This window comes from Prunus mume, linkage group LG4, assembly GCF_029339155.1.
Source record: "Prunus mume cultivar Tortuosa linkage group LG4, ASM2933915v1, whole genome shotgun sequence".
Taxonomy (NCBI): domain Eukaryota; kingdom Viridiplantae; phylum Streptophyta; class Magnoliopsida; order Rosales; family Rosaceae; genus Prunus; species Prunus mume.
In genome coordinates, this window is record NC_142701.1 from 25329400 (window position 1) to 25352712 (window position 23313).

The following is a 23313-nucleotide window of genomic DNA, read 5'->3' on the forward strand; positions in this document are numbered from 1 at the left end:
TTGCCCTTGCCCCACATCTCTCCCAAAGTATCTATACTCTCTCTTTCTATCTCTGTACAAATACCTAAAAAGATGATCTCTTTCATTTGCAAACAAGCTACATCGAAATCAGTGAGACCTGAAACTGAGAGGCTGAGTATTGGTGGTGCTTTTCGGAAATGGCGAGCTCCAGCGGGACGAAGAGCAATCAGGACCCGCCGAGGTCGTTATCGGGGCGAATTACGAGAATGTCCACGAGGGTTTTGGACTTGCCGACTGAGGACGAGGAGTTGGATGTGCCCTCGTGCCTTGCATCAATTGCTCCCATTTTTCGTGTCGCCAATGAGATTGAGAAGGAAAACCCCAGGGTTGCCTACCTCTGTATGTGCTTTTGTTGTATTATTTTGCAATTCATTATTATTAAAGCACATTGCTTGATGTTGTTAGAATAGTAATACATGGTGTTTGTGATTCTGATTATGTTGAATATATGTGGTGGCCGGCTCAACTAAAATACTGTTTGGACCTAATTACAAAAAGAAAGTTCAATTCTTTTGTATGAATTTTATAAGTTCAGTTTTTTATGCATAATATCAAGTTGTCAAATTCAGCGTTCATTATTTTCAAATTAAAAGAATGGTAGTGATCCCGGCTTAGTTTCATATGTTTAATATAAAGGAGAAGGGGGTGGAAAATGTGGTTGATAAATGTTATACATAGAACAAATAAGACAGAAAATTTGACCGAATCTTAACAAGACTTTTATTTCTCATTGAGAAGATTTTCACCTAATCTCTATTTCCTATACGGATAGAATCTAACAGTTCTTTGCATCACGTGTTCCTGTTTAGTTCAGTAAATGTTGTCGTCGCTTAGGTTGATATATTTTGTGCTATTAGGCCGCTTCCATGGATTTGAAAAGGCGCACAAAAAGGATCCAACATCAAGTGGACGAGGTGTTCGTCAGTTTAAGACACATCTTTTGCACAGACTTGAAAAGGTAGACTTTTAAATTATTTGTGGTTTCTTGTATTTTATTACCTTTTTCCAGAAGAGTGGTCTGATTTTGGAACTTAATTTATATTTCTTGTGCTGTGTGTATGATTAGTTCACTTGTGATTTTATCTGTAAATTATTTTATTTCTTCCCCTCATCTCCTTTTATCCTTTTCCTTCCATGATAAGAAGTTTCAAACTCAATACCTCCTGCAATTAGAGCTCTGATACCATTATAGACAACAATTGGACCCCAAGAATTTAAGTTGTTAGGAAATAAGCCAACAATATTTATCAAGCTAACAATTTATACAATTAGTATTTTTTTTTTTTAGATGGTAACATTTAACTTTAGAATGAAATGTGCAAATCAAGTCATAGACTGAATCGAAAGATAATCTCTAGATCTATAAATAATATTCTAGGGTAATACTAATTCAATATCATGACTGATTTATATTGTATTTAAGAGCTCCTGAAAGTGAATTGAAGTCTCTCTGTATCTCTTAAAATTCTTTTCGTTGCAGGAAGAAGAAGAGACAAGACATCAGCTTGCTAAATCTGATACAAAAGAAATCCTGTATTTTTACCACCAATTTTATCGGAACAATATCCTAGAAGGAGAATACACAAAAAAACCGTAAGGCTTGTTTTTGAATTGTTGGTATGTTACCTTTCTTTTACTATTGAATTACTCACTGTCTCTTATATATTGAAGGGAAGAGATGGCTAGGATTATTCAGATTGCAACAGTACTATATGACGTGCTCAAGACAGTGGTACCTCAAACTCAAATTGATCAACAGGTTTGATTTGTATGATTCCAGGATTGCTCAAGTTCTTAAGTGACAGATTGATAGAGAAGGCACTGAAAACATGGCTATTCTATTATTTTTTTCATTGCAGACACAGAAAATTGCTGAAGATGTCAAGAGGAAAAGGGAGCAGTATGTAAACTATAACATTCTTCCGTTATATACTGTTGGTGTTAAACCAGCAATTATGGAACTGCCTGAGGTTGTACATGCGTAGTATATGTGATTTTCATTTATCTCTGCTTTAGTTTTATGAAATCTTATTTTTCTCTCTTGCTCATTGCTTTACCCTTTAATTTTTTCTGGAAATATTTAGATCAAAGCAGCACTTCATGCTCTACAAAATGTGAATGGTCTTCCAATGCCAATAATGCATTTAAAACCCATGAATCCTGATGACAAGTCAACAATGCCTACCGAGAGGATTAAACCTGTCAATGATATACTCGATTGGCTTTCCTCTATTTTTGGGTTTCAGGTAACTTATGCCTAAATACCTTTCTCTTTCATTTTACCTTGGTTTTTATATGCCGCATGTCTGAAACTTGTATTGGTGTGCTAACCCTAAACCTGTCCAACTGTATAGGCATGTTTAAGTTTCTAAAAGGATTTTTCTTGATTTGTGGATCTCAGCTAGTAAACTGGCTACTCTTAGCACTGGCCCACAACTAGGGGTGGAGCTTAATTTGACTCGGATGTGGCAATTAATGTAGGTCAATAATTATGAATAATCTAATGCCATCTAATGAAAGAATGGCAAGGTAATTGAAAAAGACAATAATGGACAGATACAAAAATTAAGGAAAATAACCATTGTTTTCTCATAACAAGAGTCAATACCGAGTTTTTTCTTTTTCTTTTTCTTCTGAAGGTTGAGAGAATATGATTCTAATAATGTATTTAGACCTCTTGAATTCAATGTACCTTTACACACACACACCAAGACATTGAATAAAAAAAATAGCGAGCCCTTATTTCTTTATCCTTTTGCCATTTCCCTTGAGTTTTCTGTTGCCTTTCTACTTGGTCAAGATAGGAATGACTTGAATAGGCATGCTTCCATTTGAATCTACAACTTATTGAATTTAAAAGAAAATAATTGCAGCACAATAAATGTCAAGGTGCTACTTTTAAATGTTATGTGATGGATTTGATATTGGTGTTTTGTTTCATATGAAGACTCTTGTCCTGTTCCTACCTCACTGCCTAATAACTGCGGGCATTAACTCCATGTGGTCCTGGCATCCCTGCCTCAAGTTGATCACAATAGTACTGCTATTTTACTTATATCCATTGGGAACCAAGACAAATTTTGTAAGGGAGGATTTGTAGCAGTGGGAAATGTGCATTTTGGCTGTCCTCTCAATCTTCATTAAGTAGATATCATTCTTTGAAGTGATGCGAATTTGTTCTTGCACCTCGCATGCTCAATGATTCTTTGATGCAATAGACTACTGCTAGATACACACACACACACATATATATATATAAGCATAGACATGTTCTTACTATGTTGTCTTATCTTTTCTGGGGTTTGAAGAAAGGAAATGTTGCAAATCAGAGGGAACACTTAATCTTGCTACTTGCCAACATGGATGTAAGACATAGAAATCTTGAAAATTACACACAGGTAAATCGATGTTCCTTTGAGGTGCTTTGTGTTTTCTCCTTTGCTTTGAATTTTATATGCTCTCAATTTTCAAGGCTGTATCTGATGTGATCATTAAAGATTAACAGAAAGCTTATTGCAGTTGAATAGTGGCACTGTACAGCATTTGATGGAGAAAATTTTTAAGAACTATCGTTCATGGTTTAACTATTTGCATTGCAAATCAAATCTTAAGTGAGTGATCTGGACAATATCAAAGTTATAACTTGATTCCTTAAAGTTGAATACATATAGATTTGTTACCATTTCAGCAATACAAATTTTGATTTGGTGTCTCTCCAACCTCCCAACCCCACAACTTTTCAGGTTTCCTCAAGGTTCTGACAGACAACAGTTGGAGCTTATTTACATTGGACTCTATCTTCTCATATGGGGTGAAGCTTCAAATATTCGATTCATGCCTGAATGCTTATGCTACATTTTCCATCAGGTCTGTAAAAAAAAAAAAGTATTAGTCAAGCATTATGAATGGTCTAGAGAGTTTCATATCATAATGTTGTTCCTTTTCTGACTTACCATGGCCCATCTCAATGATAATCCTTCTGAGAATGGCCAAGTCTCTGAGTAGTTTCTATGATTTTCTTGGTTTCTTCTTATCGTAGCTTTTTTTTTTTTTTTAATGGGGAAAGCCTTCTGACAGGTAACCTGATTTTGAAATCAATTCCTAACCATCTATTAAAACATTAAATTTCTAGGAACTGCTACAGCAGTCACTAATTAAAAGTTGTTCTTCCATGCAATTACTTGTCATGAGTCATGAAAACATGAAAACTGCCAACTCAATGACCACATTGATTTATATTATCAGTAAGATTTCTATGTAACTTCATATCAATAAACTTGTAGCGTTTCTCTTAAAAAGAATACTAGCTATATGCTTTTTGGTTCTTAGGTGTGATAGAATAAAATTTTATTCTTAGAGAGAGGGAGTACAGAGGTGCATAGACAAGTCACCAAATTTATTCGGTTTGCATGACAATTATATAAATTACTACAGCTCCTGCTGATCTAACAAAACAAAATCCTAACTGTCAGTGATGAATCTTCAAAATCGAAGCCCCACTAGATGAGGTTATACCAGAAAAGGAGCCCCAAAATATAATCCAAAGTTGTTTTTAGTCGCTCAATTCCTCATTTCTGTCAATCTCTTAAATTTTTCTTTGGAAGAATCTATGTTACATGTTCTAATTTTCCCTTGTGTATTTACTTTTTCTTTTGTTCTGTTGTGAAAGAAATAGCTACTTGGTAACTAAAAATTGCATTATAAAAAACAATTGCATTAAAAATTAAAAATTCAATTAATTGTTTAGACTACTCTCCACTGTTGATTTTAATCCAACAATAAGTGACCAAGAAAGTCCCTGGTCCCGTGGACCAGGAGAACGGGACTGTAATTCTACAGATTTCTTGTCTGTGACATAAATATTATATCATAAAATTGTTTATGAGTCATGCTTGTTCTTAATACACAACTTGTCCCAAGGACTTTTATATGTCCTGAAATTTTTAAGGTATGACAATAATTTTTCTTCCCCAATTGTTAAGATGGCCAACGAGGTATATGGAATTTTATATAGCAATGTTCATCCGGTTAGTGGAGAAACATACCAAACAACAGCACATGATGAAGAATCTTTTCTGAGGGATGTTGTAACTCCTATCTACCAGGTGTTGTACAAGGTAAAGATGGTCTTCTACTGCTTGTATTATTGACGCGAAGCATCTTTATTACTACTTTTTAATTCAAAATTTGAATCTTCCTTTGTTGCAAAGGAAGCAAAGAGAAACAAAAATGGCAGGGCAAGTCATTCAAGATGGAGAAATTATGATGATCTAAATGAATATTTTTGGTTAGTATCTTTGATGGTAATTTTTGTTTTCGATCCATTCAGATATAAAATGGCTGAAAGGTCTGCTCGTTATTTCTAGGTCTGACAAATGTTTTAGGCTAGGGTGGCCAATGGACCCTAAAGCAGATTTCTTTAGGCATTCAGATGGGATTCCACCAGCAAATGAGGTACTTATCTTTCTTGGTTTTATCTGTTTATTTATTTGGGTGGGGGAGGGTCAACTAAAAATTTAGACATATTGGGGAACAATTTTATTACATTTTATTTCTGTTTTTTCTCGAGAAGAAATGGAAATTTTATTGCCAAACACAATTTACTAAAATATCATTCTTTTCTTATGAATTGGACATTTCTGCATTTGTATGTGTGCCCGCATGCATGTCCATAGTTTACATATAAACATAATTTGTTTTGTGCCTACATATGTATAGGTTTCTTTTAGATAAAGTTCTGTTAATCTGAATACATGTTTGACAGAGGACAAATCAAGCTGCTGGTGGGAGGAGGAAACCTAAAACAAACTTCGTAGAAGTCCGAACATTTTGGCACCTGTACCGAAGTTTTGATCGAATGTGGATATTCTTCATATTGGCTTTCCAGGTAGCCTTAAATGTTTGATAATGTGTTGGTAATTTGAGTAAATAACTCCAACCTCCCTTAGAGTTTTCAAAAACACAATCATGAATTTACACTAAACTCCCATGCTAGAAGTTTCTGCCAACAATGGTAAGAATCAAATTTTTGGTTTGCTTTTAGAAATTTAATATGATCTTACAAGTAACTTTGTCTCTTGTTGGTTATGAAAAAACTATTGTCATCTTTACCGCTAAGGGTATTTATGGAATTTTCTTGAAATTTCTGTCTGCTTGTGTTGAGGGATTCTCTGTTATCATGAGACTTATCCTTGGGGGAGCTCTTCCATATGCATAAAAATTGCAACTCCTGCACACAAGTGAGGTTGATATATTTCCCAGATAAAAAATGTGTATTTTAGACAAATTTTATGGGAGGTTGGAGAAATCCTTTCCTTTTAATTCTTTACAGTTCTCCTTAAGGAATGTGCCTCACTATTTCTGATTTTTAGGCTATGGTTATTGTTGCATGGAGTTCTTCTGGATCTCTGACTGCTTTCTTTGATGCGGATGTCTTCAGAAGTGTTTTAAGCATCTTCATCACTTATGCTTTCCTCAATTTATTACAAGGTACTAGCGATATCTTTAATATTTCTGTTTGTTTCCATATTAGTTCATGGTGGGAATTCTCAGCAGTTGTTTCCATATAATGTATAACTATTGAGTGACTTTTTTCGTACTTCACTTTCTCATATGGTCTATTTATGTTCTTCAGCCACTCTGGATATTGTTCTTAGTTGGTATGCCTGGAAGAGCTTGAAGCTCACTCAAATACTACGATACCTCTTGAAATTTGCAGTAGCTGGTGTGTGGGCTGTGGTTCTGCCTGTTGGTTATTCTAGTTCTGTGCAGAATCCTACTGGACTTCTGAAATTCTTCAGCAGTTGGGCTAGGGATTGGCGGAATCAGTCATTTTATAACTATGCTGTTGCAATCTATCTACTTCCTAATATATTGGCTACTGTGCTATTTTTTCTTCCACCTTTACGGAGACACATAGAGCGATCAAACTGGCGCATTGTCACTCTTTTTATGTGGTGGGCTCAGGCAAGCATGTCTTGCTTTGGTTTTAACCAAAGTTCTTGTTGCCTTGTGATTGTAGTAAATATTTATTTCCACTTTATTCTCTGTTCTAGTTATGGCTAATTTGAATGATTTTTCTGTGGTTGTCCATACTACAGCCAAAACTGTATATAGGAAGAGGCCTGCATGAGGACGTCTTTTCACTGCTGAAGTAAGTAAAACGTGTCTCAATTTATTTATTATCTTTCTTCATCTTTTGAGAGTGGGGTGTTGAACGTGTGTGGGTTTAGCCATTGCGCTGCTTTTCTTTCTACTCATTGGTCATTCTATTTGATTTCTGGTGCTTTGCTTTGATTTTAATAAAATTATATTTTTATTCAGATATACTTTGTTTTGGATCATGCTGCTAATCAGCAAGCTATCGTTCAGCTATTTTGTGGAGGTGGTTTCTCTTCAATAATTTTTTTTATCTGATCTGAAAATCCCTATTTTATTTTCTGTTGCTTATTCATGTCACATAATTGCGTAGTAAGACATTGGCATATGCATGTAGGTTCTTAACACACCCAAATTGCAACTGAAGAATTAAGAATTTTAGGATGCATGCCAGCTTAAGTTACCACAAATAAGTTGCCAAGATCCACTCTGTAAATATTGGGTAACATGGACATGAAATCCTTGATCTGCACACGAAGATTGTACAAAAAACACACAGAGGATAATCCTTGAACCACAAATCACATCTGTAGCGTTATCATGAACAACATCACATTATTTTATTAATGTCTCTCCACATCAGTAGCTTATAAGTCATATTTGAAGATTTCCACATATCTATAACCTCAGAAGTTATGAGAAAAAGAAGGAAAGCAATAGATTCATTGTGAATGGTGAAATAATGAAATTTTGAATTACCTGACTTCGTTCTCATTGGGCAGTGGAAAAGATTATTGTGGAAAACCTTAAACAACATATGTAAAGAACATAACATGATTTCTACTCCTAGCCAGCAGAAGTCCTCAACTCCCACTAGCCTGAACATTGTCTCCTAATGTTATTCCACCTAGAGCTGAGCAACAGTATTCTTTTTCCTAATTAGGAAACTTTACCCGGTAAAAAAATTTGATAATGGAACTAATGTTACTATAAAGCTAGGTCATTCATTGTAACTGAAAAGAAGTTAGGTTTTTCCTTTGAGGATCCATTGGATTTAGATAATTTTACTAAGCTTTATTTGTATACTCTGGTCATAGATACTGCCGCTTGTTGGACCAACAAAAGTGATAATGAAGATGCCCATTAGTAATTATCAATGGCATGAGTTCTTTCCAAATGGTAATATTTCAAACTTTGTTTTACTGTTTTCACTTAAATTTTTTGCAACTGTAGCCTGTGCTTACTACAAATTCACGTTTGGAACTGATGTAGTAACTCATAATATGGGCGTTGTTATTGCAATATGGGCTCCAATTGTCCTGGTAAGTGAACCGCTGAAGAATTCTATGATTGAAAACTGTCATAATTTGCAGTTCTTATACACTGTTATGCCAGTTACCTCTTTTTAATGATTATTGGTACATAGGTTTATTTTATGGATGCACAAATATGGTATGCAATATTTTCTACTCTGTTTGGTGGGATTCATGGAGCCTTCAGCCATTTGGGTGAGGTCAGTGTCCAATCTGTTCACGCTTTTACATTTGTCTATTTTTCTTTTTGAATATTGTCTTTTATATGTATTTCTGTCTCAGATGGGCTCTTGTTTCTTCCCAATGATCCTTTTATTCCATTTGTTGTCTCTCAGATACGGACCCTTGGGATGTTGCGGTCCAGATTTGAGTCTGTTCCTTCAGCTTTCAGTAATCGTCTTATGCCATCCCCAAATAAGGATGCCAAAAAGAAAAGACAATTGGAGGTACTAATTTTAATCAGTGTTTTCATATTCCTTCTAGTACATGAATTTCAGTTGATTTTGCTCCACGTAATGTATTTTATACAAGATAAATGATTTGCATACCACATGCAGATGTGGGTAATTTGTTTTGCACTTGTCAATGAAACAATTATGACTTGGAGCCTTTGATCTTCTATGGGTTTTGCTAAAAGTAAACACTTTGATGTGGCAGGATGAGGCACTCGAACGAAAGAACATTGCCAATTTCTCTTATGTGTGGAATGAGTTCATAAATTCTATGCGATTGGAAGACCTGATCAGCAATAGGTTGACTACTTCTTGCTCTCTAATTTGCCTTTCAGTGCCATTTTTGTAAGTTTCTGATTATATCCTTTCAATTTAAACCATTCAGAGATAAAGATCTGCTGCTTGTTCCATCTTCTTCAAATGATGTGTCTGTTGTTCAGTGGCCTCCTTTCTTGCTTGCTAGTAAGGTACATTTTGCATAGCTTCATTTGTTGATTTTATGTTCAATACAAGTCAAATATGTGACTCTTATACTTTGTTTTTACATGTGAAGATTCCTATAGCATTAGACATGGCAAAAGATTTTACGGGGAAGGCAGATGATGATTTATTTAGAAAGATTAAGAGTGATGATTATATGTACTCGGCAGTAATTGAATGCTATGAGACACTTAGGGATATTATATTTGGCCTTCTGGATGATGCAGCGGATAAGATGTAAGTCAGAAGCATACCAGGTTGAATGTCATAGATAGCCACAACCTGCTCGTACACATTTTTTTATTGAAAAAATTAACACTACCATTCTTTTATAAGAAGCATATGAAATTTTGTTTCATCTTATATAACAGGATTGTAAAGCAGATATGTTACGAAGTAGACAGTAGTATACAGCAGGAAAATTTTTTGACCTATTTCCGGATGAGTGGGCTGCCATTTCTTAGCGAGAGGTTGGAGAAATTTCTAAAACTCTTGGTAACATACTTCCTTCGATGCCTTACTAATTTTTAATGCTGAGTTTTTCAGCAATGAACTGAGACATAGTCTGGACATTCTACTAGTCTTGTCTGAGTATTTAAGTTGGTATGAAGCAGCTTGCCGAAGATGAGAATGTCGAGAATTCCATGCGTCAGATAATCAATGTCCTTCAAGATATCATGGAGATTATCACACAGGATGTAATGGTCAACGGCCATCAGTGAGTACTAAGAAATAAATACATGCTGGAGATGGAACAAAAACTGTCATATTTCACCAATGAATGAGCCTTTTTGTCACCTGTATGTTAATGTTCCTCTTCTCTTTCTAGAATACTGGAAGCAGCTCACTACATTGATGGTCAAGATGTCAAGAAGGAGCAAAGGTTTCAAAAGATTAACATATTCCTTACACAGAATACAGCTTGGAGGGAGAAGGTAACTTTGGCAGGCATTCTTTTGGTAATGACATTAACTGAATATCTTAGATCTTTTAGTCTTACTATCTTCTACATTAACATAGGTCGTTAGACTTCATTTGCTTTTGACCGTCAAGGAATCTGCCATCAATGTGCCTCAAAACTTGGAAGCTCGCAGGCGCATCACCTTCTTTGCAAACTCCTTATTCATGAACATGCCACGTGCTCCCAAAGTTCGTGACATGCTCTCATTTAGGTCAGTCACTATAAACACCAAATTTGTATTGGGAAAATTTGGGCTGTTAAATTTGTATTGGAAGGATCAATATGGTTTTTGTATTAACATGTTAAAATTTTATTGAAGATAATGTATCTCGTACGCCTTTCAAGATTTGCTTATTTGCTTCAGGATCTGTATCATATGAGTGGATGCATATTTTTTTTATCAACTATATATTTTGTGGTGGTCTTCTAATAGTTTCTACTATAAGATCAAATTTTCTTCCTGATTTTTGGTTCAGTGTTCTGACTCCTTATTACAAAGAAGATGTCCTCTATTCTGATGATGAACTTACGAAGGAAAATGAGGACGGAATCTCAATTTTGTTCTACCTGCAGAAAATATATCCTGGTGCGTTGGAGTCTCACTCTTGTATTATTCTTTTCATTGTTTAGAATTGACTTGAACTGACCCCTGCCAACTAACTATGACTGCCAAATAGATGAATGGACAAATTTCCAGGATCGCATAAAGGATCCTAAGAATGAGTTTTCTGATAAGGACAAGTCAGAGTTAATTCGCCAGTGGGTATCTTATAGGGGACAGACACTTTCTAGAACAGGTCTGGATAATGAGTAATTTGGTCTCTTGTACAAGTATCATTTAAAGCTTTGAACCTAAACTTTTTATCTATATTTTTCTGCTAGTGAGGGGGATGATGTACTATAGGAAGGCTCTAGACATTCAGTGTGTCCTGGAAACAGCAGGAGATAGTGGTTAGTAATTTCTGTGACAGATGCTGTTTTTAATCTCCAGATCAAAGTTCCTGATTTTGCTTCCAAAATTTTGTAAAAGCTAGTAAAGTGGCAAATGGTTATTTTGCAGCTATTTTGGGAGGCTACCACACCATGGAATTAAGTGAAAATGATGAGAAGGCTTTTCTTGATCGTGCACAAGCTCTGGCAGATTTGAAGTTTACTTATGTAGTTTCTTGTCAGATGTATGGTGCTCAGAAAAATTCTCCTGATTCTCGAGACAAAAGTTGTTACACTAATATCCTGAAGCTGATGCTAACGTGAGTCAATATTGCCATAGGATGAACAATCTGTAGTTTCATTTTTTATTTAAATTGTTTATGGCATCTTTAATTATGTGTTCTTTTTTGTAGGTATCCATCTCTACGTGTTGCTTACATAGATACAAGGGAGGAGCATGTGAATGGAAAATCGCAAAAAGCTTACTTTTCTGTTCTAGTCAAGGGTGGTGACAAATGGGATGAGGTATGGAAAAAAAAAAAAAAAAAACAACTAGTTTTATAGACCGTGAACTGTGGATATCATGTGCCTTACACTGTTACACAGAAAAATAAAGCTATTGAAGAACTTGTTTGCATAAAACTGGAAGGAACAATCCTTCAAATTAATATTATTTCTCAAATTTAAATATTCAGGTTTTATTATAAAAGTGAATTGTTCTTTCAATCTTGGTGTAATTTTGCTGAATAAGAAATTTCTATTATTTCTACAATAGAAAATATTTATAAGCTTTTTCTTTTCTTTTTGTAACATATTCTGCCATGTGCATGAATACATCAGATTTTTTTAAGAAGCGCTGAAAGTAATTGGTATTTTAAACTTATGGTTCTAATTTTGGAGATGAGGACAAGACCAAGAATAATAACGCAAGAGAGATCGTGGGTTTTCTTAATAAATAAAATAGAAGTATGTATGTAGTGGAGGGCTAGAGTATGAAAAGAAAAAAGGAAAAGGAAGAAACTTATTCTTGTACAGCATAGTTGTATTAAGTAATAGTACTTTTCTATGGTGAATGTTTTAACAAATCACGGGTTTTATCATTTTATGCATAGTATGAACATAGTTAATTCTTCTTCATGCCATTTGTTCAAGCTGAAACTACCATTGCCCATTTTCCATTTAATTTCTGAATAATTTCAATTTTCTAATAGGAAAAAGATTTTCATTCTAAGATCTTGTTATGTGTTATGAAATATTCTATCACTAGAAACAAGCTAAGATCTTGTTCCCTAAATCTCACTTTGTTAGGCACTTGCCCATGATCTTACAAGTAGTTTGCTTATCTAAGAATGTGCTTTTCATTTCTTGACCATTGGTTGTTTAGCTTCATCTCTAATCTCTTTGATTAGCTATGCACTTTGTTGTAGACAATTTTTACCTTTTTGTGGAATGTCTACCTATCACTTACTCTCTCATCTCATCTATAACCTTCTTAAATACCAAGTGTCAAGGCAACCAAACAAATAATGGAGTAATTAAGAGCTGCTCCTTCCTACCTGTATTGATATTAATGCTCTCGTATGAGCCGTATCAAATGTAGGTGATAGTTGATAACTAGTTTGTGGAATTTTCTTACGTTGTTAGGAAATATACCGCATCAAGCTTCCAGGTCCTCCAACAGTAATTGGTGAAGGAAAACCTGAAAATCAAAATCATGCCATTATCTTTACTCGTGGAGAAGCCCTGCAGACAATAGACATGAATCAGGTAGCTTTCCTTATGTCTTTATGTAAACTAGATTTAGAAAGTTGCTCATTGCATCTTCTTACTGCCAAAAGAGAGGGGCGAAAAAAGGTGTTATATTGTGCCTTATTCATCCTCTTTTCCAGGATAATTACTTTGAAGAAGCTTTCAAAATGAGAAATGTGTTGGAGGAATTCCTAAAGCCTCGTCTTGGGCAACGGAAACCAACAATATTGGGGCTACGGGAGCATATATTCACTGGAAGGTCAGCCTTTTAATATAGGGAGTTTCACTAAAACACCCAAAATGGGGGCTGAAATTATAAAAAAACCCAACACCCAAAACACTTTATAAACACACCCAAAACCCATCATTACACACACTCAAAACCCATTTATAAACACACCCAAAAAATATACAATTGTTGATTTTGGGTGTGTTTCTATGTTTAAATAGTGTTTGTGTCTTTTTATAAATTCATGTCTAGAATTGGGTTTATTTATAAATTTGTATTTAATATATCTCTTCACAATTTATTGGACCTTAATTGACTGCTGTGACAGGGATTCTTTGCAGATATGTTACTGATTAGTGGCAATTGTATTGTTATGTGCTTATTTTTGTTTTTCCTTCTTAATTTTCAGTGTTTCATCACTTGCTTGGTTTATGTCGAATCAAGAGACTAGTTTTGTAACTATTGGTCAAAGAATTTTGGCAAATCCGCTGAGGTAAGCCTTAAATTACATTTGACTGAGCCACATTTCAGTTTAAATTTGTACATTCTTTGTTTGGTTGCCTTTTCTTTTCTTAAAGGGGTTGGGGGACCTTAATAGAAGAGTCCTATTTACTTTATAATAGAATATTATGTACGTATCATATTTATAATTTTATTTCTACCGGTAATGGGAATAATATCAGCACAGTACAATTCACAGACCGGACCAGTCAGCGTAAATTTTGCCATATACTCAGTTTTCTTTTCTCAAAAAATTGTGGAGTATTGTGGCTTCTAATATTTAAAGGTTTAGGCAGTGGACAAGGTGAATAAAAATTGAAGAGAATGGTAAAGATTATGTAAGATTGTTAAAAGTGTCTTATTTAATTTGTTTTTCTATTTTAAAGAATGATTAACAGTCTTAGTCCAAAGTTATGCCAGATGACATATATGGAAGTACAATCCACTGTTAAAATGTGAACTTAGAATTTCCTGAAGTATATACTTAAGGGAGAAGCCTAGTTTAAATTGGTTTCATGTCACTGGCTAATGACTCCTTAATCACCTTTTGCAAGTTAAAAAGAAGAAATTCAGCACATCCTAGGCCGTAGCTATTGGTATGGATAGTTTGTTCAATCTCAGGTTGGGCTTGGGTTTCCATTTAACTCTAGCCGCCAGAATTGTAATCCAATCCTCAATTGCCTTTCTTTTTTCACAATCCAATCGTTTCTTCTTCTTTTCTTTTTTTGGTTTTTTAGAAAAGGAAAAGTTCTGATGTATTTATGTACTATTACCATTCTAGTATCTCTCTAATGCCATTCTCACTTGACAGGGTACGGTTCCATTATGGTCATCCTGATATATTTGACAGAATCTTCCACATAACAAGGGGTGGCATAAGCAAAGCTTCAAAAGTAATTAACTTAAGCGAGGATATATTTGCAGGTAATTTTGCCATTCATCAGAAGATCCCTGACTAGTAAGTATTATCTGTTGACTAATTGTAATTTTGTTGGATGTCTACAGGGTACAATTCAACCATGCGTGGGGGATTTATAACACATCACGAGTATATCCAAGTAGGCAAGGGGCGTGATGTGGGAATGAATCAAATATCGCTTTTTGAGGCTAAGGTTGCAAATGGAAATGGAGAACAGACACTTAGCCGCGATGTTTACCGGCTTGGGCGTCGGTTTGATTTCTATAGAATGCTGTCTTTTTACTTCACAACGGTTGGATTCTATTTTAGTAGTATGGTATGTTAGCTAAAACCAATCTCCTTTGTTTATTGATTTACTTAGTATCTATTAGGTTATAGCAGATAGGCTTGGACAGCAGTCTTTGCATTTGATTAAATAATCTTTTCTCTAAAGGACTAGGTTGGCTGTGTTTGATTCATGTTAAGTGATCCGATTCTTCAAATTGTACAATAGTTGTAGATGTTACCAATACAATGTTCATGACAGCTAAATTGATTGAATCTAAGAATTGCATCAATAGGAAGAGTACGCCTAAAGTTTTGAGGAATTGTTTTGGCTGGTTTTGGCTTTATATGTAGATGTTGCTTGGAAGGGTATAATCTTTTACAATTTGAAGTATGTATTGCATCTTGATATGGGCATTATATTGTTTCAGGTAACTGTGCTGACTGTATATGTGTTTTTATATGGACGTGTCTACTTGGTCATGAGTGGATTGGAGAGCGAGATCCTGGATAACCCAGCCATACATGAGAACAAGGCCTTCGAACAGTCTTTGGCTACCCAGTCTGTCTTTCAACTGGGCTTGTTGCTTGTGCTTCCCATGGTAATGGAAATTGGCCTGGAGAAAGGGTTCCGCACTGCCTTGGGTGATTTTATTATCATGCAGCTGCAGCTGGCCTCTGTTTTCTTCACATTCCAACTAGGAACAAAAGTACATTACTATGGAAGGACAATCTTACATGGAGGATCTAAATACCGAGCAACTGGCCGTGGTTTTGTTGTTTTCCATGCCAAGTTTTCTGATAACTACAGGCTATACTCGCGCAGTCATTTTGTGAAAGGGTTGGAGCTGCTTATTCTGCTGATTGTGTATGGAGTCTACGGGAAAGCTTATAAGAGCTCAAATCTTTATTTTTTCATCACTTTCTCCATGTGGTTTCTGGTTGCTTCCTGGTTGTTTGCTCCTTTTGTATTCAATCCATCCAGCTTTGACTGGCAGAAAACAGTAGATGATTGGACAGATTGGAAGAGGTGGATGGGAAATCGTGGTGGTATTGGGATCTCACCTGACAAAAGTTGGGAATCATGGTGGGATGAAGAACAGGAACACCTCAAACACACAGTTATCCGGGGAAGAGTTATTGAGATAATACTTGCATGTCGCTTCTTTCTTTACCAATATGGAATTGTTTACCACCTTGATATAGCTCATCACATTAAGAGTCTGCTGGTATTATTTGTGTCCCATTATATTTGACTATTTGTTCTCTTGGTTGCCTATAAAGAGTTGTTTAGGTTTACGGCCTAAGTTTTCCAACTTTTTCAATTTCTTTGCAGGTTTATGGACTTTCTTGGGTAGTTATGGTAACCGTTCTTCTCGTCTTAAAGGTAGAAATCACAAATAACTTATGCAATTATGCCTTTAGAGATTAGTGATGAAAACATAAGCATACTTTTTACTTTTTCCTTCTCCTTTTTTTCTTTTCTGGGATCACTATTTCTATATCTCTTTATTTGGTCTGATGTTTCTTTTGGTGCTCTCTCTCTCTCTCTCTCTCTCTCTCTCTCTCTCTCTCTCACACACAGATGGTTTCTATGGGTAGACGAAGATTTGGCACAGACTTCCAGCTCATGTTCAGGATTCTGAAAGCACTTCTTTTTCTTGGTTTCATGTCAGTCATGACTGTCCTATTTGTTGTTTGTGGCCTTACTATCTCAGATCTATTTGCTGCTATCCTTGCCTTCTTGCCCACAGGATGGGCCCTTCTTCTGGTAAGTGAAATGTCTTCTGTAGTTTATGCAATAGCTCGTTGAGAGTTTTCGTTTCAAAATGCCTTTCTCAAAATTATGCTCAGAAAAAAAGATGTCCTAAACTGTTAACAACATTAATATTCATTTAAAGTGTGAATTTACTAAACCAATTGTTTATTTTGTGCATTCAAGATTGGGCAAGCATGCAGGAGGATGGTTAAGGGTCTAGGATTCTGGGAGTCAATAAAGGAGCTGGGGAGAGCATACGATTATATAATGGGACTTATAATCTTCATGCCCATAGCCATTTTGTCATGGTTCCCATTCGTATCGGAGTTCCAAACACGTTTGCTCTTCAACCAAGCATTCAGTAGAGGCCTACAAATTTCAATGATTCTTGCAGGGAGGAAAGACAAGACGACGTCACGGGAACAGACTTGAAATGGCATCTGATCTGCTTCCAAGTTTTTAGCATATCTCAGGTTCATATCCACATTAGAATATAATTTATTATGTGAAAAATTCCACAGAACCACAGATACTATTTTTATGGGGGAGGAGATCAAGTAGAGTGACTTGTATTTCTTTTTATTTGCCCCTCACTGCCTATTTAAGTTTCATACTTTCATGTATATTATTAGAATAGAAACCTACTGGATTGCTGCTGCTACCTTGTTTCCGCTTGTGATGTTTAATTCAAAATTTTGAATCTTCATTGGATTTGTAAGATTTCTCTAACTTTCTGAGGATGTTTGGGTTTGATTTCCTTTTGCCTTTGGCTTAGGCAGAGAATCAGATTTTCTAACAGCAGATTAAAACATCCACCATTTTCAGCAAGTTTTTATCAATAATAGTCCAAATTTAACCTTCAAATTCATAAATGTCAATTTTTATAAAAACTTTCAAATATGGCCAAAAACGCACTTAAATAAACCAAATGCCTACGAGTGTTGGTTTAGTTGGTAATCCTTGCATTATGTGTAGTCCCACCAGTATTCAAGTCCTGACTTGAGGTTGTGGGTATGTCCTGACGCAAGTGGTGAGAGTAGTCAATCTCCTTTTAAACTTTTTTTGATAATAAATAAATTAATTAAGTAAATTAATCTACATGAAAAAGGAAAGTAAAAAAACTGCATCTACCCTTGGGAGCATCTGCTTCAAGGAAAAAAATTAAATTGAACCAAATCGAATTAATTGCGGGGTACAATTCACTCCGATTAAAAATTACAACCACTTGGATTGAATTGATTCTGTAGGTTGTTTTTTACTCCCGCCTAAGTTTTTTATTTTTAAGTGATTTTTCTGACCAAAAGAAAAACTTAAAAGCGATTAAGCATTTCATAAAATTGGAAGGGAAAAAAAAAACTAAATTCAACTGACTCGATCTTGCCACGTGTTGGCCGTTGCCTTGCCTGGGCCAAAGGAGTGTGCTGGAACTGTGAAAAATTGTAAAACCGAAAAAAACACAAACTTCTGTCTTTTTTGTTGGTTCGAAAAAAAAACCCAAAATTCAGGTTGCAAACTGCAATTACCAAACGCCTTCCCGGATTCGAGAGTTAAGAACCAGCACAATCTCTCTCTCTCCCTCTCTCTCTCTCCCCCCATCAAGTATCGAATTAAATCTTCTTCCAACTGACATGCCGCTTCTGCTCTCGGTAATCTCTCTCTATCTCTCATGTATATTTATTTATTTTGTGTTTGATGTCTTGCCTTCTGTTTGGTTTCGGGGAAACGAGGGTAGAAAAGAAACAAGGACAGTAAAATTTCTGGGAAAATAATGGAAATTGGTTCGGGAAATGTTGTTTTGCTGCCCCGTCATGCTAAACGTTTAGCTATGTCGTTTTGGAATTACCTTTTCTTGCTTCCGGAAGCTAGAAATGTACTTTCCATAAGGTCACAACCCATCTAGAAAGAAATGCGTATTAGCATTTTTAATTAATTCATTTGATGGATGTGTGTTCAAGTGTTTCTGTAGAGAAGAAAATGCCCCCTTAACAATAATGATTCATTTTTCAAAAATGTTATTCAAATTACTTCAAATTCTTATATTCTTCCGCACAAGAGATTGAAAGGTTTTCTGAAGATACGAGAAACAAGGTTTGTATGCCAAAGATTGGGGCACAAAGTTCGGATCTTGGCGGAGTTTCAGCTAGATTTTTGGTTGCTATTTCTCCTATTTGGTCAAAGACACTACTTGTGCAGAGACTTTTGCATTTATACGGAAGAGCTTATTTTATTTGGGCTTGATACATTATGCTTGAGGATTAAAAGAAGGAAATTTTTGGGTATGCTTCAAAATCCCGCGTTTAGAACGTTAATGAATCATCAGAAAGGCTTCAGCTTTAGATGTTAATAAGGGATTGAATGTGGATTAAGCAGAGTCTGACTAGTGTATGGATCCCTGGTGGTGCTTTCCTGTCAAATTCTTTGACTCATCTTTTATGTTCCCTGGAAAAAGTCTTTCTTCTTTCATTGTTCTTTTGAGTTATTCCCATCTGTAACTTATCCTTGATGGATGCTACTTCTTGCAATTAACTTCATAGCTGTGATAACATACCACATTTTGCCTGATTTTCGGGTTGCTTTTTGCCTTAAAGTTTTGTGCAAAAGAGCTATTTTCCTTTCTTTTTTTTTAAAAAAAAAATTTCAAAAATGGCTTTAATTTCTTTTCTTAGTTACTCAAAAAGAGCGTTTGTTTCTTTGTCCTTCTCATTCATCTTACTCCTTTTAACTTTTGGAATGCAGTGATCTCAACACCCAGATAGTGAAATGGCGAAATCACAAGGCATCACAGTTTCTCCTCCTGCGCAGCAGCAAGGAAGCAAGAATGTTCAGACTGGACGTCCCCAGAATATACTCACCTTAAGCTTGACTAAAGGAAATACAACCTATGATGAATTTAAACATGGATTCCCATCTGATGGCTTATCCACTGCATCCAATAAATGGTGGGGAAGCAATAGCCCTGATGGTTATGAGAGCGTTCGTGGACAAGGAGCTGAGACTGATGAAGGCAAGAAACATCAGTCGGAAAAATTGGCAGATGATGGTGCAAGTTCAACTGTAGTGGACAGAGAGAAATGTGAAAGTGGGAAAGAGGAGAACATTAGTTCCAAAGGAACAGATTTACTGATGGCTGTGAGAAAAAGGAGTCTGGAAGAAGGGCAAAAAGCACTTAAGCTTGGTGTTTTCAGGGGTTATGGTGCAAAGAAGCTAGGCAGAAGGGAGAGGGCATTGCTTCTCCGAATATTCAAATCTTCAACACCAGAGCAATGGATTCATGAATTCTCTTAAATCGGAGTTGGACTGCCCTGGACATTATAGATTATGTATAATTCATGTTAGGTTACACAGTTCTTTCTTTCGACATGATTGATAGCTATATTGAATTCTCAATCTGAATGGCATTTTCTTTTTTTATTTGGCCTCAGTCTGAATGGTATTATTTTGTTTTTCTTTATGATGACCATGAGTTTCATAGACCCCATTCGTTAAACTACTTCAGAATCCAGATTATTTTGCTAATGATCTGTATCTATACCCCTCTGGTATACAAATCAAGGGCATAAGTCATTCATTTTGGGCTTCCAGTTGATGAAGCCAACAGAGATTTCTTACTGTTAGATTCTTCTCTCCTTATCCAACATTCTTAGAACTCTCATCCAAGAGAGTACGTGGGAAAATTCTATTGGTCAGAGAGGTCAGGGCTTATCAAACATCCAAAATAGAACAGCAACCAAGAATTGACAAAGAGATTAAATAATACAATTTACCAGTGGAGCCTGGCAAGCCAACTGGAGTGAAGCAAAGGAAGAGAATTCATTGAGAGAAAATATGTGAACTACTTTTTCACCAATAAGAAAACAGATCGAGATATATAACTTAGATAAGATAAGGACCCCATGCACCAACACTATAAATATACAGATTATATACCGTCTTACTCAAACAACAAGAAGCTCTAACGCTCTTTGCACTTGGCAATCTCACATTGTCTAAAAGGCAACCCTCAATACAATACATTTCATTTTTATAAAATGGCCTCTTCAACTAGGGGTGACATTTTAGACCGAAAAACTGCATAAACCAACCGAGATATTACCGCATTTGAACCAAACAAGCGGGAAAACCGACCGCAATTTAGAGTTTGAGGAACCGCACCGCAATTGCGGTTGTGGTGGCGGTTTGGAAAATTCCAAGTTTGCGGTTACCGCAAACTGCAAACATTTTTTAATTAATAATAAAAATATGTATTTTTAATTAATTGATAGCCATTAGATTAATCTAACGGATTAATGTAACGTCTATGATCATACCTAATCTAATTGATAAATACATAATTATTACGTTATTTACCCTTTAAAATTTGTTTGCTAATAATTAATTTGGCTAAGTTGATGTGTTTTATGTTCTATTTATTCCAATTTGAGAATGTGTTGGTGTGTTATATGTGTTGGTCTATTTATTTTATTCCAATATTCTCACTGCTTGGGCTTAGAACCATTGGAACCTTTAGAGACCTTTAAATAGGCTATGAGCATGGCATGCAAGGTAACTGGAGATGAATCTAGCAATGTGACTCTGTGGAAGATTGGACTCAAAAGGCTTCAAAACTATGGAAGATTGGATTTTTATGACACAAAAAGACCCAACTTAAAAGACTTAAAATTGTATAATTTAGGTGTAAAATATCTCAATCGGTTTAAACCGTTAATTCACGTTAACCAACTGAAATTGCGGTTTTACCGTAATACGGTTTACTGCAAATAGTTTGTCAGTTTGCGATTTGGCCAAAAAATCGCTGTAACCAAACGCAACCACCCCTATCTTCAACAATGGCTCTCTCCTTCCCTTCTCTAGCTGGCCAAGCTGTCAGGCTTAGTCCCACTACATCTAACCTTCTTGGTGAGGGTCGGGTCACCATGCGCAAAACCGCAACCAAGTCCAAAAGTGTATCATCCGGCAGCCCGTGGTATGGGCCGGACCGTGTCAAGTACTTGGGCCCATTCTCTAGCGAGGCCCCATCTTACCTCACCGGAGAGTTTCCTGGTGATTAAGGTTGGGACACTGCTGGGCTCTCAGCTGACCCAGAGACCTTTGCCAAGAACTGTGAGCTCGAGGTCATTCATTCAAGATGGGCCATGCTTGGTGCTCTGGGCTGTGTTTTCCCTGAACTCTTGTCCCGTAACGGAGTCAAGTTCGGCGAAGCTGTTTGGTTCAAGGCTGGGACCCAAATCTTTAATGAAGGTGGGCTAGACTACTTGGGAGCATTTTGGCAATTTGGGCAACACAAGTTATCTTAATGGGTGCTGTAGAAGGTTACAGAATCGCCGGTGGGCCTCTGGGTGAGGTGACAGACCCATTGTACCCAGGTGGGAGCTTTGACCCATTAGGCCTCGCAGAAGATCTAGAAGCTTTTGCGGAGCTGAAGGTGAAGGAACTGAAGAATGGAAGACTGGCCATGTTTTCCATGTTTGTTTCTTTTGTGCAGGCCATTGTTACTGGACATGGACCAATAGAGAACTTAGCTGACCACTTGGCTGATCCTGTTAACAACAATGCTTGGTCATACGCCACAAACTTTGTTCCTGGAAAGTGAGGTGCACGGAGAACTTGAGAGAGAAGCATTTTTACAAATTGTGAGGGTCATTGTTTTGAATGGGATTTCTTTTAAGTGTTCTTGTTTTTTTTTTCTGATGAGGAATATAAGAACAAATCTGATAAATGTTCTTTGAGTATACATTTGTATGGGAATTTTTCACCTTACTTCAAAAACTCAATGTTCTTAGTTCTGACAACTTGACGAATCAACATTGTGACTTGTAAGAAATGAGGAAAGCCTCGTAATTGGCATTTGTTTTCACCAACTCATACCAAAAAATGGTGATAAATAAGTATAGAAAGTAAAAGGCCATAAAAAAATATTGCACCACCTTCACAGCCAATCCATCTTGTCATGAAAATGCAATATCAGTGTGTGATGGAGTTTAATACAAGTGAAACTCAATTAAATAAATAAAAACAAGATTGTTATGGAATTAGTTAAGAGATCTTTTAAAATCTTAAAATAGACTTCTAAATTTTCATGTGAGATACTCTCAACACACCCCTCACGTGTCTCATCTTTTGTGCTTAATCAATGAACAATTCTTACTAGGGAACATGTGTGATTGTTTGGCCTGGCACATGAATAGCCTATCATGATGTCATATTAGAATTTGAACTTTCAATCAACCAAAAATCAATTAGTAATGAATGAAAAGGTCCAAGATCTTTTAAACTCGTAAGCTAGACTTCCGTCCTCTTCAATATCAAATGCCCTCAACATTAGCACCCTCCTCCTTGGTAAGAGCGGCAGCTGAAGTCTTATAAGTTTATGGCTCCGCACAAGCTGCTGATATGTAGTGCTAGTCTCTGAATGTAAGTTCTATGGCATTTGGCTATGTTCCAGAACTACATCTAAATTAAGATCAAACCGCCACATTTGTCCAAAACCGCATCCATATTGCATCTAAACTGACCACTCTTAGATTAGAACACATAATAAAAGAACTAATTTTCTCTACAATTTCAATTAGACACAATCATGTTAAAATGGAGTTGCCCTAAATTATTCATTTGAGTACTCATATTTTTCCTCTCTCAC

At 36.0% G+C, this 23313-nt stretch overlaps 2 protein-coding genes and 1 pseudogene across 3 annotated transcripts; all 3 read left to right on the forward strand.

The window, feature by feature from the left end:
• Positions 1 to 34: 34 nt before the first annotated feature.
• On the forward strand, positions 35 to 17394 carry CALS7 (glucan synthase-like 7). 2 transcript variants are annotated; one of them, XM_089050231.1, is made up of 42 exons: positions 35 to 360; positions 879 to 979; positions 1502 to 1614; positions 1693 to 1780; positions 1881 to 1991; positions 2106 to 2267; positions 3330 to 3419; positions 3541 to 3632; positions 3765 to 3888; positions 5004 to 5138; positions 5232 to 5308; positions 5388 to 5475; positions 5786 to 5908; positions 6393 to 6510; positions 6656 to 6987; positions 7122 to 7174; positions 7345 to 7405; positions 8217 to 8298; positions 8392 to 8441; positions 8546 to 8632; positions 8768 to 8878; positions 9090 to 9184; positions 9270 to 9351; positions 9438 to 9601; positions 9736 to 9859; positions 9976 to 10082; positions 10194 to 10299; positions 10385 to 10536; positions 10802 to 10911; positions 11003 to 11122; positions 11208 to 11276; positions 11386 to 11575; positions 11669 to 11780; positions 12900 to 13022; positions 13145 to 13263; positions 13643 to 13726; positions 14546 to 14658; positions 14740 to 14969; positions 15349 to 16146; positions 16254 to 16304; positions 16503 to 16688; positions 16860 to 17394. In XM_089050231.1, the coding sequence occupies exons 1-42, from the start codon at positions 159 to 161 to the stop codon at positions 17106 to 17108; spliced, it is 5784 nt and encodes a 1927-aa protein (XP_088906357.1). In that variant the 5' UTR covers positions 35 to 158; the 3' UTR covers positions 17109 to 17394. The 2 variants fall into 2 exon arrangements, with proteins under 2 accessions (XP_088906357.1, XP_008229433.2); XM_008231211.3 differs by having other exon boundaries at positions 36 to 360; positions 9979 to 10082.
• Positions 17395 to 18134: 740 nt separating this feature from the next.
• LOC103328797 (uncharacterized) lies at positions 18135 to 20087 on the forward strand. The gene is made up of 2 exons (XM_008231209.2): positions 18135 to 18322; positions 19413 to 20087. Exon 2 carries the CDS (start codon positions 19437 to 19439, stop codon positions 19959 to 19961), a length of 525 nt encoding a protein of 174 aa, XP_008229431.1. The 5' UTR covers positions 18135 to 18322; positions 19413 to 19436; the 3' UTR covers positions 19962 to 20087.
• Positions 20088 to 21485: 1398 nt separating this feature from the next.
• Positions 21486 to 22266, forward strand: LOC103328838 (chlorophyll a-b binding protein 40, chloroplastic-like; annotated as a pseudogene).
• Positions 22267 to 23313: the final 1047 nt, after the last annotated feature.